The sequence below is a fragment of the Haliotis rufescens genome, unplaced genomic scaffold, assembly GCF_023055435.1.
Source record: "Haliotis rufescens isolate VD_foot unplaced genomic scaffold, xgHalRufe1.0.p SCAF_19, whole genome shotgun sequence".
In the NCBI taxonomy this organism is placed as follows: domain Eukaryota; kingdom Metazoa; phylum Mollusca; class Gastropoda; order Lepetellida; family Haliotidae; genus Haliotis; species Haliotis rufescens.
Window position 1 is genome coordinate 21,107,956 of NW_025963879.1, and position 15,668 is coordinate 21,123,623.

Genomic DNA, 15,668 nt, shown 5'->3' on the forward strand with positions numbered 1-15,668 from the left:
CTTTTCTCTGAGGGGCGGTCGGGTAGCCTAGTGGTTAAAGCGTTCGCTCATCACACCGAAGAGCCGGGTTCGATTCCAGACATGGGTACGATGTGTGAAGCCCATTTCTGGTGTCCCCCGCCATGATATTGCTGGAATATTGCTAAAAGTGGCGTAAAGCCTCACTTTATCTTTCATAGAAGGCAGGTAATTCAGCAACCATCCTAATCCACAAACTTACAAAATAGGAAATGTTATCAGTATACATCAAGACCTAGCATCTGGTTAGTCTGGGGCGGTTGGGTAGCCTTGTGGATAAAGCGTTCGCCCGTCACGTTGAAGACCCGGCCCCACATGGTTACAATTTGTGCTGCCCATTTCTGGTGTCCCCAGACATGATATTGATGGAATATTGCTAAAAGCAGCTTAAAACTAAACTCTCAGTCTCTAGTTGTTCTTAATGAAGAGCATCCTGTTAGAGACAGCTGGGACAATCACCCATGACTGGATAAATGGCCAGGCAAATCACAATGTCAAGAAAAATCAGATGATTTACTCAGATATGATACATCTCTGGATGAAGATCCAACAACATTGGAGGTCGTGTCGGGTAAACACTGAGCAAACTTTGTACCAGCGTATCACAGAATGTGTTGGTTCTTGAGCCAATCAGATGCCAGTTTACTAAAGCAATTTGGCTTCACTTCTTTTAGAATCCTTGACATGATGCTGTTTAGAAAATTCACCTCACCTGACCTTGCGACCTTCATGCAGAGATGTATCAAATTGGAGTTAAAGGTTTGACAGTAATGAGATTGGGCACAGCAGGTGTGGGCATCATCAGCAGCAGCAATCCAGTCATCACAATATGATGCTACACAATTAAGCAGGCCACACATTACAACCACCCCGTCCTGGAGTCACCTGAATATCCATGATCTCACACCATACCCCATCTTCCCGAGGCAAGAGAGTTAACTGACTTTAAAAGTCCAGTTTCCACACTTGCCGAACAAGGCTGGTATTACTTGGCTTGATCGTAGCGCCACCAGTGGCTATTACCAATTATGTCCCTTCAAAGCCTCTATGGACCAATTAGATTCCACCTGTCGTATCACTTGCGTTTGTTTCACACAAAATGGTGGCGCCCAGTCAGGACGATCTGATCGATAATCGATATCTATATTGTGATAAAACGGGTCTTAAATCGCGAAATGCATCAAATCACGTCAGCACCTTGATTAAAAACATGAAAAGATTTGGAAAATATCTGCTGACAACAAGTTGGCGGTGCACATGCTTTGCAAATCCTGCAATCGACCCGAAATCTGCACGACAGTTTACGAACCGGATTTCGGTGCGTGATTTTGATTGGACTATGCATAGACTCGTTAGTCCAGCCAAAATGTAACTCCATAACACCAGCCCAGTTCAGCAAGGGTGGAAACTGGACTTTTATATCCAGTTAACTCTCTTGCCTCGGGGAGATGACAATACCCACACTCACTCCTTCATGTAACCAGTGTCATGTGATGCCAGGTTGTACAGGACTTAGTTGCTATTGTCCTCATTTTAGTCGCCTCTTACGACAAGCACTTGGTGCTGGGGACCTATTCTGCCCCGGCATCCCCACGGGGGCACAGTCCCATCAGTCCACAATGTCTGTGGTTTGGTGGTGCTGCTATCGGAGGAAGCCCACAGTTTTCCTCCTGGGGCCTTGCTTCTCCTCTTCCTCTAGGACCTTCATCAGGCTACTGTTTAGGGCCTGGCCGATCTTCTTTCCCGTCTGCATGTAACCATGGTAACAGTTAACTCAGATGGATGAAGACAACAATACATAAACATATAAATTCTAAACTCTTGACGAAATCAAAATAATTGTTCATGTAATCCAATTTCCCAGTTAAATAAATTCAAGATTTGTTTCCAACTCACAGATATTTGAAATCAGTTCCTGATAACTGATTCGGCTTCCAATCAAATAATAAAATCAAATCAAGAACAATAAATGAAGTGTGTTTTCAAATGGTTTTCTTCAACATGTCAAAAATAAAAAGAACGCCATCCAATGCTAGCAATTCATTAAAGGGAGGCAATCTATTATTCCTTGGAGTCAGAACAGTCATGCATGAGTCTCTGCTCATTGCATTCTATAAGTATGTTTGTCTTTTCTTTAATACCTCGATGTTTTATTTAAAGAATCAAGATTGGGCCAGACAATTAAGAGCATCGATCTACAAAATTGGGATACAATTACATTCATCCACCAAGTCAGTGAGCCTCTTATGACAAGCATGGGATGCTGAAGACCAATTTGAACTCGGATCTCTTGGGGATCCTTCATGTGAAAACACGGACTTCATGTTTCTGGATTTGTAGAGCTCTGAGATAACCCAAATTAGACACACAAAACAGAAAGTTCCACAAAAAAACATAACATATTGCAGGGTTTGATGTACATGTTTTTGTTTGTTTGTTGTTTAATGCCACGCTCAGCAATATTCCAGCTTTATGACGGCGGTCTGTAAATAATCAAGTCTGGACCAGACAATCCAGTGATAGATATCATGAGCATCGATCCACGCAATTGGGATTGATGACATGCATCAACCAAGTCCGCGAGCCTGACCACCCGATCCCGTTAGTTGCCTCTTACGACAAGCATAACCGCCTTTTACGGCAAGCATGGGTTACTGAAGACCTGTTCTACCCCGGATCTTAGCAGGGTGTAAGTAATAGCAGGGTGTAAGTAATAGCAGGGTGTAAGTAATAGCAGGGTGTAAGTAATCGAATCGGGGCCAGAAGGACCAGTAACTGAAAGCATGAGCAGTGAGACACATCAAGGCCTCTTACGACAAGCAAAGTTGCCTTTTACGGCAAGCATGAGTTGCTGAAGACCTATTCTATCCCGGATCTTCACAGGTATACATGTTTTCAAGTAGCCAAAACACCGGTGGTGCAGAACAATCATGGTCCCTTCCCTTGATGTCCGAGCAAATATGTACACCTTTATCTTACAAATGTACTACCAATTTCCATCCTTTCAATTTGCTGAAGGAAACTGCAATAGGAGAGTTACATTTGAAATGTTCACCAGCCAGTTAGATCACATAACTTTATAACTTGTGAACCTGTTTCTTCTTCTACCATGTCCTACACAGTATTTGTTGAACCTTGTATTTCTGTTCATCTGAGAGGACAGCTTCAATATATCAGAACCGATTACACAATTAAACCTTTCAAGCATTTATCTTCAAATTAGAAACACAGCGTAAAAATTACAAAAAAAACCGTACCTCCATCATATCGAACACACTCTCAGGGTCGAGACTGCCACACCCTTCTTTCTTCAGTGCCGTGATTGAACCCTTCTCCATGACCCCCATCAGCAGCCTACAACACAGAGCATCAACACCATAGTAAGAGAAGATATTTAATGAGGCTGAGAAATTTAAGTCAGTAATATTTCGGTGTCATGGTGTTTGAGATTTACATAAATCTGCTTGTCCAAAACTAGTTTTTGGTTCGGTGGGGTAGCTAGTGGTTAGTGTGTTTGCTCATGATGACGAAGACCTGGGTTTGATTCCGAACACGGGTATAATGTGTGAAGTCCATTTCTGGTGTCCCCCACCATGAAATTGCTGGAATATTGCTAAAAGCGGCGTAAAACCATACTCACTAACTCCAAAACTAGTTAAATTCAATGACTGATGTTCAACTTTATTATTTTTTTCATTGCAAGGTACTTTCAGACACTGAAGCAGCACTATTAGCATCATCTCCTCAAAATGGCTGTGGTGGCCATGTTGAAAATCAGATTCAAACCTCTGAAACACCATTGGTGGGAACAAGTATGTGACCTTTCAGTTCCGTTGCTCCAGTGGTTTCAGGAAAATGTTTATGAGTGAGTGAGTACGGTTTTACGCCGCTTTTAGCAATATACCAGCAATATCACGGCGGGGGACACCAGAAATGGGCACCACACATTGTACCCAAATCGACGGGCGAACGCTTTAACCACAAGGCTAACCGACCGCCCCAAAATGTTTATGACGGACGGCGGATGTAAGTGAGTGAGTTTGGTTTTACGCTGCTTTTAGCAATATTCCAGCAATATCACGGCGGGGGACACCAGAAATGGGCTTCACACATTGTACCCATGTTGGGATTCGAACCCGGTTTTCGGCGTGACGAGCGAACGTTTTAACCACTAGGCTACCCAACGGCCCCGATGGCAGATGTAAGACAAACAGATTCCACCAAAAGCTGCATTCTGATTAGCTGAATTGGTCACGTGTTATTGCATTCATTTCCCAATGAATGTAAAAAATTAAGCTACGCCCACCGCGGTGCATTACTTTTATTTCTGCGGAGTGTCGGGGAATCCCAATATTACAGTCGAGGGAATTCCCTTTCTGCTCACGTGTATCGTCATGCACAGGACATTTAGCGACTTTCATGCATATTCATTGTCTAAACTACTCTTTGAAACCGAAGGCCGAGAATGAATGAAACAGCAAACGTGCAGGCTCGCAACTTTCATGTCTTCGGGTTTCATTTCTAACTAGCATTTCTCCAACTGTTTTACCGTAATCAGGGAAGTAATGTTTGAATCACGCAGTAATTATTTGAAACAGCCGCCTTCTCTCAGACATATTTCTTCCGGTTCGTTACAGTCTGACTGTTGCAGTTCTTTTCGCCTCTTGCCTTAATTGACAGGTCCAATGAACATTGTTTTAATCCCACTCTCCGTTGATTGGCTACTGACTGTGTAGGCGTGTCAAGTTATGTGCATAAATTAAACGATCACCTGATTCATGTCACGCCACTGTATGTATTCCTACACCTGGAATGTTTATCAATGTCGTCATTTTTGTCTGTTTTGATATATGCAACTGTTTTGGGTTACACTATTGTAGATAAAACATGTTTTACGTTGTTGAATTTAATTATAAGCATTGACTGTGTATTTTTTTCGGTTCATTGAGGTATGAATCGAAAAAACAATGTGCAAACTTTTGTAAGAACCCACTACGCGGATTCATACAGTTTGCACATCGGTTTTTCGATTCATACCTCAATGAACCGAAAAAAATACAGGATTTAATCATATCGTGTATGTCGCTATGCACAAGATTACAGTGCATGACTATTTGTTTGGGTGGTGACCATGGTGATACTGGGATGAGTTCTGGTGAATTGTTTTTACAAGCTTGAAACTTTGTTGAAGCTTGTTTCTACATAAGGATCGAAAGAAGAAGAAATGCAAAGTGTTAGATAGGATTAGTTTAAAAATTAAATTGTACAAATGAATAAAATAGAAATTTAAATTCAAAGTGAGTGAGTGAGTTGGGTTTAACGTGGCTTTTAACAGTATTCCAGTTATATCGCGGAGTGTCAGCTTAATGTGGGAGTAAAGTCCGAAGTGATGCAGGTCTCAGACATTTACCACTTAGCACCCACGAGCACGGGTATGGTGCTGAAAAGAAACATAATCGGGGTGAACCGGGATTCAAACCTGCAACCATAGGTTTCTGGTGAGCCAAAGGGATGCAACTGCACAGCGAATCGGGGCGCCCTAGACCCCCAAATTCAAAGTGAATGATGCTGCTTTGGTTTATCAAACAATATTTCAGTCATGTCGCAGCCTGTCAGCTTGATGTGGGAGGAATGACAGAAGGGAGAACACGAAAAGAAAATGATGAGTTTTATTTAGGAAAACAGTATTTCCTCACCTGGCAAGGGAGCATGCCTCTTCTTTCTGACTGGCGTCTACCACGTGATAGTGGCCAATCTAGAACATGAAAAAACTCATACCAGATATTGAAAACCAAACAAACACAAGCAAATTACGAAAAGCATTGCTAAATAGGCTTAACATTTTCAGTTATAGTTCAGATCAAATTAATAGCTTTAAAAAAAATATGATCAGTTGGAAACTTAAACCAGTAGACAAATTCCCCAGTGTCAGTTTTCAAGACAGCAGCAGTAATACATCTCTGTCATGGCTGCCCTGAAATAGCTGAGTCAGGCACACAAGTGGCTGCAAGTATGAGAGTGAGTGAGTGAGTTGGGTTTTACGCTGCTTTTAACAGTATTCCAGTTATATCGCAGCATGTCAGCTTAATGTCGGAGGAAAGCCCGAAGTGATGCAGGTCTCAGACGTTTACAACTTCGATGAAACCCACGAGCACGGGTGTGATGCTTACAAACCTAGAAACATAATCGGGGCGAACCAGGATTCGAACCCACAATCATAGGTTTCTGGCGTGCCCAAGGGATGCAACTCTGCACAGCGAATCGCGGCGCCTTAGATGACTGGGCCACCCGTGCCCCTTCAAGTATGAGAATGACCCATACCATTGGGATATGATCAGAGCTCCAGATAAGCTTCGTATCTGCGTAAAATACGCATCAGAAATGCAGAAATATGCAGTTAAATAAAATCCAAGCGTATCAAATACGCAACGAACATTACAGATAAGCTACAAAAATGAAAATTGGGCGCATCACCAAAATATTGTGAAGTAACCCTGCGTATTCGATTAGCAAATCAGCAACTTATTTTGAAATTATAAACCTGCATTCCGTCAACCTTGCCAAACTACACGATGACAGTTACATTACGATCATTTGCCATCACACTTTCTTGTGGAAGTATTGTGGTATTTTTGAGTCCTATAAAGTTCTCGAACCCACACAACACCAGTTTGCAGGGACTAGATGAATAGTGTTTTTAAATATTTAACTTATTTAATAAATACCCACATGTGTAAAAACAAATGGGTAACAGAAATTTGAATACCCAGATAGAATTACTGATACCCAATGATTTTAAAATGCATGGGTACAATACCCACAACACCAAAAGCTTATCTGGAGCTCTGATGATGATGATGCTATATCTAGCAATCACAAAGCGTTACCATTCAATTTTTGTTGTGGTTTGTTTGTTGTTTAACGCTTCACACAGCAAAATTTCAACTTTATTATGGTGGCCTGTATATGATTAAACCAGACAATTCAGTGAATGATATTATATGTGCTGATCCTCGTCCGCTTATGATAAAACACCATCAACCAAGTTGCCTCTCTCAACTAGCATAGGTTGCTGGGGACCTATTGATAATTCTTCACCGGAATCCCTACGGGGTGGTTCTAATGATAAATATGGGGTACTGGAGAGACACTCTGAAATGGGGCAAGTTAACATCAGAACAAAAAGCTTCATCATACCCTGTCAGAATGATGAGATCTCATTGGTGCATGTGACCTTGATAAAAACCTTGAGTATCCTGCCTTGAAGGGTAATAAATTTTCAGTGGGGGGATAAATCTCTTATACCCGCCACAATCGCCACGTGGATTTCTGAGCGGGAAAATATATCCATTATACCCCGCCGTGAAAAAAACAGGCTGCATATAGATTTCTCAGCGGGAGAATAAATCCCTTATACCCCGCCATGAGTGAGTGAGGCTGCATGTGGATTTCTGAGCGGGAAAATAAATCCATTATACCCCGCCATGAAGAAAACAGGCTGCATATAAATTTCTCATTGGGAGAACAAATCCGTTATACCCCGCTTTGAAGACAAAAGCCCATTCATAAGTTGAGAAGTATATCTAAATTTTGAGCCCATGTGTTGACCACTGAATCATGTCCTTTGTTTGTCAAGTACATCTTCATTTGTCTTTACCTTGTTCAGTGTGACTACGCAGGGTGCTGTGGTAACATTGAGCCGCTTCACATCATAGGGGTCGTCCGATATCTCCAGCTCCATCTCGCCCCCATCTTCCTGACTCACCGTCACACTCGGAATTCTGGAAAATATTCATATTTGAATAAATTACATGAAATTGTTTTTTTCAATTCCAAAACCATTCATGTTCAGATTGAAAAAGAAATGTAACTGTATTCAGTATGGTTTCAGCAATATTCCAGCAATATCACGGCAGGGGACCCCAGAAAATGCACTTCACACTTTGAAGCCATGTTGGGAAATCTAACTACATTTTGTATGAGCAAGGCGGTAATATCTTACCATTTGTTTCTAATGCGTTTCACAGATTTTCTCATATTCAAATATTAGGAGTGAGTGAGTGAGTTTAAGTTTAACGTCACATCGGCAGTATTTCAGCCATATCGTGACGATCAAATATTAGGAAAACGCTTCAAGTCCCTAACATGCAACTGTTAAAATGAACAAAACCTAGTTCTCATTCATATGACCATAGAGCCTGTGAAGATCAGGGGTAGACTAGGTCTTCAGCCACCCATTCTTGTCGTAAATGGTGACAATGCTTGTCGTAAGAGGCGACTAACGGGATCGGGTGCTCTGTCTTGCTGTCTTGGTTGATGCATGTCATTGTATCCCAATTGTGTGGATCGATGCTCATGATGACAATCACTGGATTGTCTGGTCCAGACTCGATTTTTTGCAGATTGACGTCATGTAGCTGGAATATTGCTGAGTGCAACATATAAACAAATCATAAGACAATAACCATGATAACCTGCATGACAATTTCTAAAAGTATTGCTCAATTCTTAATTATAACAATGCAACAACAAAAACTCCTCTGAACAACAGTCACAGGTGTGGTCGGGTAGCCTGGTGGTTAAAGCGTTCCCTCGTCACGCCGAAGACCCGGGCTCGATTCCCAACATGGGTACAATGTGTGAAGCCCATTTGGGTTGTCCACCGCCGTGATATTGCTGGAATATTGCTAAAAGCGCCGTAAAACCTCAATCACTCTGAACAACGCTCGTGGCAGTGTTTGTGACTTTGTGTTGTGAGATTTTATGAGCGCTTCATCAAGCATCACTGTAAATGACACAAGAACTGTTCTTCTGTTAACATACATGAACAAGAACAAGCGCTTTGTAGGAAAACTCTTAAATAAATAACAACATTGCTTATAGAAACTATCTCAGCTACCAGAGACTCTTTCGGCCCTGACCACCCCCTACTTCCCATCATTTAAATCAGATCTTTTATCAAATACATCTTCATGAAGATCTGACGACACCTCGAAAATAGGTTACTTCTTAGTTCTCTGTATGATCGAGTAAGGTATGTGATATGTATCGGATCGCTCAGTTGGTGTATTGTCCCAGCCCTAATACTTGTAACGGGAGCACGGGTGGCCGCGTCGTCTAAGGCGCCGCGATTCGCTGTGCAGAGTTGCGTCCCTTGGGCACGCCAGAAACCTATGATTGTGGGTTCGAATCCTGGTTCGCCCCGAATATGTTTCTAGGTTTGTCAGCACCATACCCGTGCTCGTGGGTTTCACCGAAGTGGTAAACGTCTTAGACCTGCATCACTTCGGGCTTTCCTCCCACATTAAGCTGACACGCCGCGATATAACTTGAATACTGTTAAAAGCGGTGTTTAACCCAACTCACTCACTCACTCACTCACTCTGATATCTGTATCTTGAAAACAAAGTTAATTGGCCTGTATTGAATGAAAATGCTAAAGGCAGTGGCATTATATTGTTTTTGATATTTCATACACCTCGTCATTTCTGAGAGCCATAGCTTCTACACCCGACAGGTAGTACCACTGAAGGACTACTTGTGTTTTTTCCCTCCAAAATTCAGAATCAAGGTGGTAAAAAAATGAAGCCAAATAAAAATAAGGAAACTAACGTTTGATTGCCTCAAGATAACACACATCCTTTCAGACTGGGTGTCAAAGTTCGTCCCAATCTCATTAAAATCAGATCTTAGTTCTTGTTATCAAGGTTATCGCTACACAAAGATCTGAGGACATCCCATTTCGGGACACGTCAGAACAACCTTTCATTTGATCAATTAAAGCGCTGCTTACCAGATCATAAAAGAGACAGTCGGAATGTGTTTTCTTATCATGCAACCTCGAAAACGTTAACACTGGGTATTCTGAGCGACAGTTACGGCCCATATGACTGATTCCGTCAAAATTATCGTCTATCTCTCGCTTCCGTGGGACAAACATTTGAACAAAGGAGGCATTGCACTGTACGTGGGAAGCACTGGCATACAATCTCAACCATATATTAGACATTCCTGAATGTTTGTTTGTTCAGTTTTCAAAATTTTAATCGAGAACTTTGTCAACATATTTTTCAAGAGTGGTCTGAAATGGAAGTCGCCTGATTGAAACGAGTGCCGTAAAGCCTGAGAAAGCTGCTTTCTCATTGGCTGATGCCGACTTCTTGTTAGTCATTTCAGGGGTCGGTCAAATTTCGCTAAAGGTCATTCTGACATGACCCGTAATGGGATGTCCACAGATCTTTCAGTGAGTGAGTGAGTTGGGTTTAACGCCGCTTTTAACAATATTCCAGTTATATCGCGGCATGTCAGCTCAATGTGGGAGGAAAGCCCGAAGTGATGCAGGTCTCAGATGTTTACCACTTCGGTGAAACCCACAAGCACAGGCATGGTGCTGACAAACCTAGAAACATAATCGGGGCGAACCAGGATTCGAACCCACAATCATAGGTTTCTGGCGTGCCCAAGGGACACAACTCTGCACAGTGAATCGCGGCGCCTTAGATGACTGGGCCACCCGTGCCCCTGCAAGTATGAGAATGACCCATACCATTGGGATATGATCAGAGCTCCAGATAAGCTTCGTATCTGCGTAAAATACGCATCAGAAATGCAGAAATATGCAGTAAAATAAAATCAGTGAATCGCAGGGCCTTAGACGACTGGGCCACCCGTGCCCCCTCAGATCTTTCAGGGTTCACCTGATGTGAGCTATGGATATGCTTTCAAATCTGCAGGGAGGTATTGTACTGAAGTAAAACATCTGATTTGAATGGGAATGCAGGATTTTGAAAATGGGGGGAGCACACTACCAATATGATGACAAGGAATTTACCTGAGGCCTTCTATTTTTGACTCTCACATCATAATTATGAGGGGTCTAGGGCTGGTGACATGTGGTGCACTTCACTCGATTACGAGCTCATAACCTTTCAGCCTATTTTAGATGGGGATTTGAAAGTAAGATTGAAGAAGATTGACTTGACCCAAAATACAGCTTAATCAAAAACTCTGACCAACTAAGATGGGTTTGGGTATGGGGTAGGGGACTAGCTCTTAGTAATAGTACTTGCTGAGAGCAATACTGTTTGTTGTGTAAATCGTATTTGGCGTCTGGCATTTGAAATATACTTTGTCTGTCTTGTATATTTTCCTGAGGCAAGTGTGTCAGCTAGCCAGTATAAAAGCCTAGTTTCTACCCTTGCCACATCAAGCCCACTCGATTGTGGCGCCACCTCCCGTAGATCACAGGTTCTGCCCCTTGTAATGAAAACAAGATGTCCAATTGTATCGCTGTTCTGAGCTCATATGGCTTCAAGATGGCGACCACCATGGACAAAGACCTGCTCGATCAGATAATGAAAACATTCGCGATTTCATCCTTGACAGACAAACAAAGGCAATCGTTGAGGGGTTTGAAAGATGGAAAAGAGATATTCATGTCAACAAAGACAGGCAGCGGTAAACCACTTTATTACGAATATGTACCGGTTCTGGGAATGACTTTTCCCATCGTCGTACCGTGTACAAGTGCAGTACTTGGGTGACTTGATTTAAAACTTGGAAAGACTTAGAATACACTTGTCTTTGATAAACGGTTGAGAAGACTTCAGTGCAAATTCGACAAGCCATGGCAGTGGCCGTGTTTTCAGTGAGTGAGTGAGTGAGTGAGTGAGTGAGTGAGTGAGTGAGTGAGTTGGGTTTAACGCCGCTTTTAACATTATTCCAGTTATATCGCGGCGTGCCAGCTTAATGTGGGAGGAAGGCCCGAAGTGATGCAGGTCTCAGACGTTTACCACTTTGGTGAAACCCACGAGCACGGGTATGGTGCTGACAAACCTAGAAACATAATTGGGGCGAACCGGGATTTGAACCCACAATCATAGGTTTCTGGCGTGCCCAAGGGACGCAACTCTGCACAGCGAATCGCGGCGCCTTAGACGACTGGGCCACCCGTGCCCCACCGTGTTTTCAGAACCCAGACATTGATTTTGTGAAACATTCTCTGATTGGACTATCGATATGTGCTTTGGTCCAATCATATTTAGCACAGGAAAGTGGGCTTGATGTGGCAAGGATGGAAACAAGACTTTGATAAAAAGGCTAGTGGACGCTCTTGCCTCAGGAAGATGGAGGGACATAGAAGGGACATAACTCTTAATAGCCACTGGTGACACAATCAAACCCAGAAATTCCAGCCTAGTTCAGCAAGGATGGAAACTGGACTTTGACAGTCAGTAAACTCCCTTGCCTCGGGAAGATATGACTTGTAATGATCTCATTACCTTGTATTAAACAAAGCTGCTTTGACAGCAATCGACGCAGCATCAAACAGATTGCCTCCACATTCCAACAACTGAAAAATAACTGCATTGTTAAAACAGCAGTTTGAGTTGTGTTTCCAAGACATCAAATCCGATTAGAATTTCTGTTAACATGAATTGAAAAAACTTATAATCCGTCACTACCCCGGCATTTTGGTAACAATAGGATTCTGGAAGATTGAGGGACAGACCAAGACTTGCAGCGTCTATCGAAGTCAGTGCTTACCAGAATATCAACAAATAAGACCCAGCACTGTTGCTTGGGAATAACACAGAGAGACTGCAGGTCAAGGCAGCTGGGACAGTCATAGGCCCGGGACAACATCGTACTGATCTCCGTGGCCAACTCTTCCCCTCCCCGACCCTCAAACTCAGGGGTAGCGTTGGCTGAACTGTGCAACAAAGAATGATTCCTTGAGCATAAGTACCATGTACTATTCACATGCATCAACAGATCATAAGGCTGTAACCATGGTAACAATTTACCAAAATATCAATCTTCAAAATACTACAAAATCCACGGGGACAGGTATGGTGCTGACAAACCAAAAAACACAATCAGGGCAAATTTTGGATTAGAAACTAAGTGGATGAGTGAGTTTGGTTTAACGCTGCTTTTAACAGTATTACAGTTATATCACGGCGTGTCAGCTTAATGTGGGAGGAAAGCCCGAAGCATAGATATAACCAGTTATTTTGTTCACAGGAAGCTAGCGATGCTTATTTGCTCTATAATTAATATCAGTACCGGTATATAACATAGCTACGTGACATAAATTGCAAAGAATAATGAAGAATGAAGTATGGTTTATTTCACGACAAAACATTGTTCTATTTGAACATGCGCTCGCAAATTAATGATGCTGAATATTAGACGATGTTACTTTTTAGAAGGGAATGTTTAGTGAGTTATTCAATGTAGCCTGGAAACGCAGATTGAGATAAACGCAATCCCTGCATCATTTCATAGTTGGATAAACAACTCCTACTCATCGTTTATTTCTTAAGTAAGTCAAACACTGTTGTGTCGCAGTTGAAGGGACATGTGTAGACACTTCGATTTATCCAAAGTTCCACACAACTAAAAGGTGATGAATAAAGAACATCAAAGTTTGACACAATGGTCATGATGGTGTTTGACAGGACATATATACATACTATGTTTATCATTGGATACAAGCAAAGTATTTACCAGTCCACAAAAAACTCAAGACGACCTCTGTCTGGCTTCTCAGTGGTTGGAGAGCTAAGTTCCGCCTTCACACCTACCAGGACATCTGTGTTTGCCTAGGTTGGACAAAAACATGCGAGTGAGTAGGTTTTAACTCTGTTTGAGAAGCATTTCTCTCATACCACTTCTTGTCAGATTAATGTGGGGGACATGTCCAACACTGGCAGATAAGCAAAGAGATCGTCCCAACAAATAAGGATAATGATCTGGAATTTGACCCTATCACCAGCAGATCCTTGAATTGTCTAAGGGAGGCAACTATGTGTACAAACTGTGACATCAGCTAAGTTACAGACAACATGGAACAATGATAAATCTTGACACAAATTACATCTGATATTTTAATATTTAGCAATATTGCAGGTTGACATTAAGAATGGCCGTCACACATTGACCAAAATGGGGAACTGAACTTAAGTGTTTGGTAAGACAAGTTCAACAATAGCTGCTATAAGCTTCCCCACTGACCCTAAAGAGATGAAGAATGTCATAAAAATGTACAAAACCACAGAAAAGTCTCAAGGCAATTTGTCTCCAGTGAAACTTACAAATGTGACAAACTAAAAATAGCGTTGTTATTAATACAATGTTCAACATGCTAAAGGAAATTTCACTCACCAGTCTCACTCTGGCTGAGCCTGTTGTGTTGGAAACTACGTCTGTTTCAATTTCCATGTGACGATAATCCTCACAGCTTCGCCCATCCTCACGCAGATTGTCCTGCAAACAAACCGGACAAATTTCAAGATACAGAAGATGTATGATCATGATGATTATTGAAGTGGTAAACACTACATGACATGCTATTATGATTTAATAATGAAAATTAATTAACAGATCAGTGATAACCACGGGGAAATAGTGATTTCGTAGCCACTCCCAACTCGCATGCACACTTTACAGTGGGAGTGAATTCGTAGACACATTTGTTTAATTGGAATTGAAAGATAATAATTTCTATCTATGTATTTTTTTTACCTTAACAGTATTATTGACAAGTAAGAGGTTCATTCGTTAAGCCGAAGGCATGAGATTCATTCAGTAAGCAGCGTCTGGAGTGGAGTACTGTATTATTATTTTGTTTTGATAGGATTTGCAGGATACTATTATAAATAAATAATCTGGTAAGTATATATCCAAGCTGAGAAGGACGATTGGTGAGTGGAGTATGGGATACCCATGGATCCAAGATGAGAAAGAGATGTACTAGAGCTTCAGCATCTCTAAAAATGATGACTGGCAGAAGATCATGCCAGGTCATAATCATGATAATGTATCAAGTATTTATTTTCATTTAAAATTTACCACTTGAAATGCATTTGCCTCGTACAAATTCAACATTTATGTAATCAGCAATGAATGATTATTATTATCATGTATCATTAGTTCTATATGTTTTGTCATATGTGAATTTTGTCTACGAGTTGGGAGTGGCTACGATTTTTCCATGGCTACGAATTGTTTACGTTTGTTTACGAATTTACCTACAGCGATGTCAAACCAGGCATAATATGCCATACAAACCACATTGATTGGTGCATAATATTGTTGACATTTACAGTAGCACTTATTTTGAGATAGGGACAGTGCAAAAAATGCATGATAAATACCAATCTTTTTTTATTTTTTTTTAAATTTGCGGGGGGGGGGGGGGGGGGGGGGGGGGGGAAGTTCCATTCCGAGGTGCAATACTTCGATTGCTGCGAAGTCAAGTTAAAACAATGTTTGTTTATAGGGAGCAGCACATAGATACGGTATGACAGCTTCTTCGATTGGCATATTATGCCGCCATATGCAGCAAGGGTAACATGGTTAAGACCAATCGGTGATACGTTCCAGTTTGCTGAAACTGAAACCCCATTTAACATGTTTCAAAACTGTTAAAGCCAACAAATATATGGCCTACCAATTACCCTAATCGGTCGTTATATTATGCGCACTTACTTGAATTCCATGGAGGATAAAGGTCTTCTCTGCTTCACTTAGCTGAACGTCAACCATGTTTTTCTCGCTAAATTTATATTATTCGTTTTTCAAAACAATCATGTGCCATGTGCAGATCAAAACCGGAAGTCTCTCTACGTCATCACGATTTGTTG

The 15,668-nt window shown here is 41.6% G+C and overlaps 1 protein-coding gene across 1 annotated transcript; it reads right to left on the reverse strand.

Annotated features, from left to right (window-relative positions):
* Positions 1 to 1,344: 1,344 nt before the first annotated feature.
* On the reverse strand, positions 1,345 to 15,661 carry LOC124135290 (exosome complex component RRP42-like). The gene is made up of 9 exons (XM_048398993.1): positions 15,514 to 15,661; positions 14,188 to 14,289; positions 13,531 to 13,625; positions 12,565 to 12,730; positions 12,300 to 12,370; positions 7,676 to 7,799; positions 5,715 to 5,773; positions 3,276 to 3,372; positions 1,345 to 1,765 (listed from the first exon to the last, which is right to left on the reverse strand). Exons 1-9 carry the CDS (start codon positions 15,568 to 15,570, stop codon positions 1,661 to 1,663), a joined length of 876 nt encoding a protein of 291 aa, XP_048254950.1. The 5' UTR covers positions 15,571 to 15,661; the 3' UTR covers positions 1,345 to 1,660.
* Positions 15,662 to 15,668: the final 7 nt, after the last annotated feature.

Coding starts and splice junctions, on each gene's coding strand:
- LOC124135290 (XM_048398993.1), bottom strand. CDS start 15,570: ATGGTTGACGTTCAGCTAAGTGAAGCAGAGAAGACCTTTATCCTCCAT. Junction 14,290..15,513: donor TTATCCTCCATGGAATTCAA/GTAAGTGCGCAT, acceptor GTTTGTTTGCAG/GACAATCTGCGTGAGGATGG. Junction 3,373..5,714: donor GAGGCATGCTCCCTTGCCAG/GTGAGGAAATAC, acceptor TCTGTGTTGTAG/GCTGCTGATGGGGGTCATGG.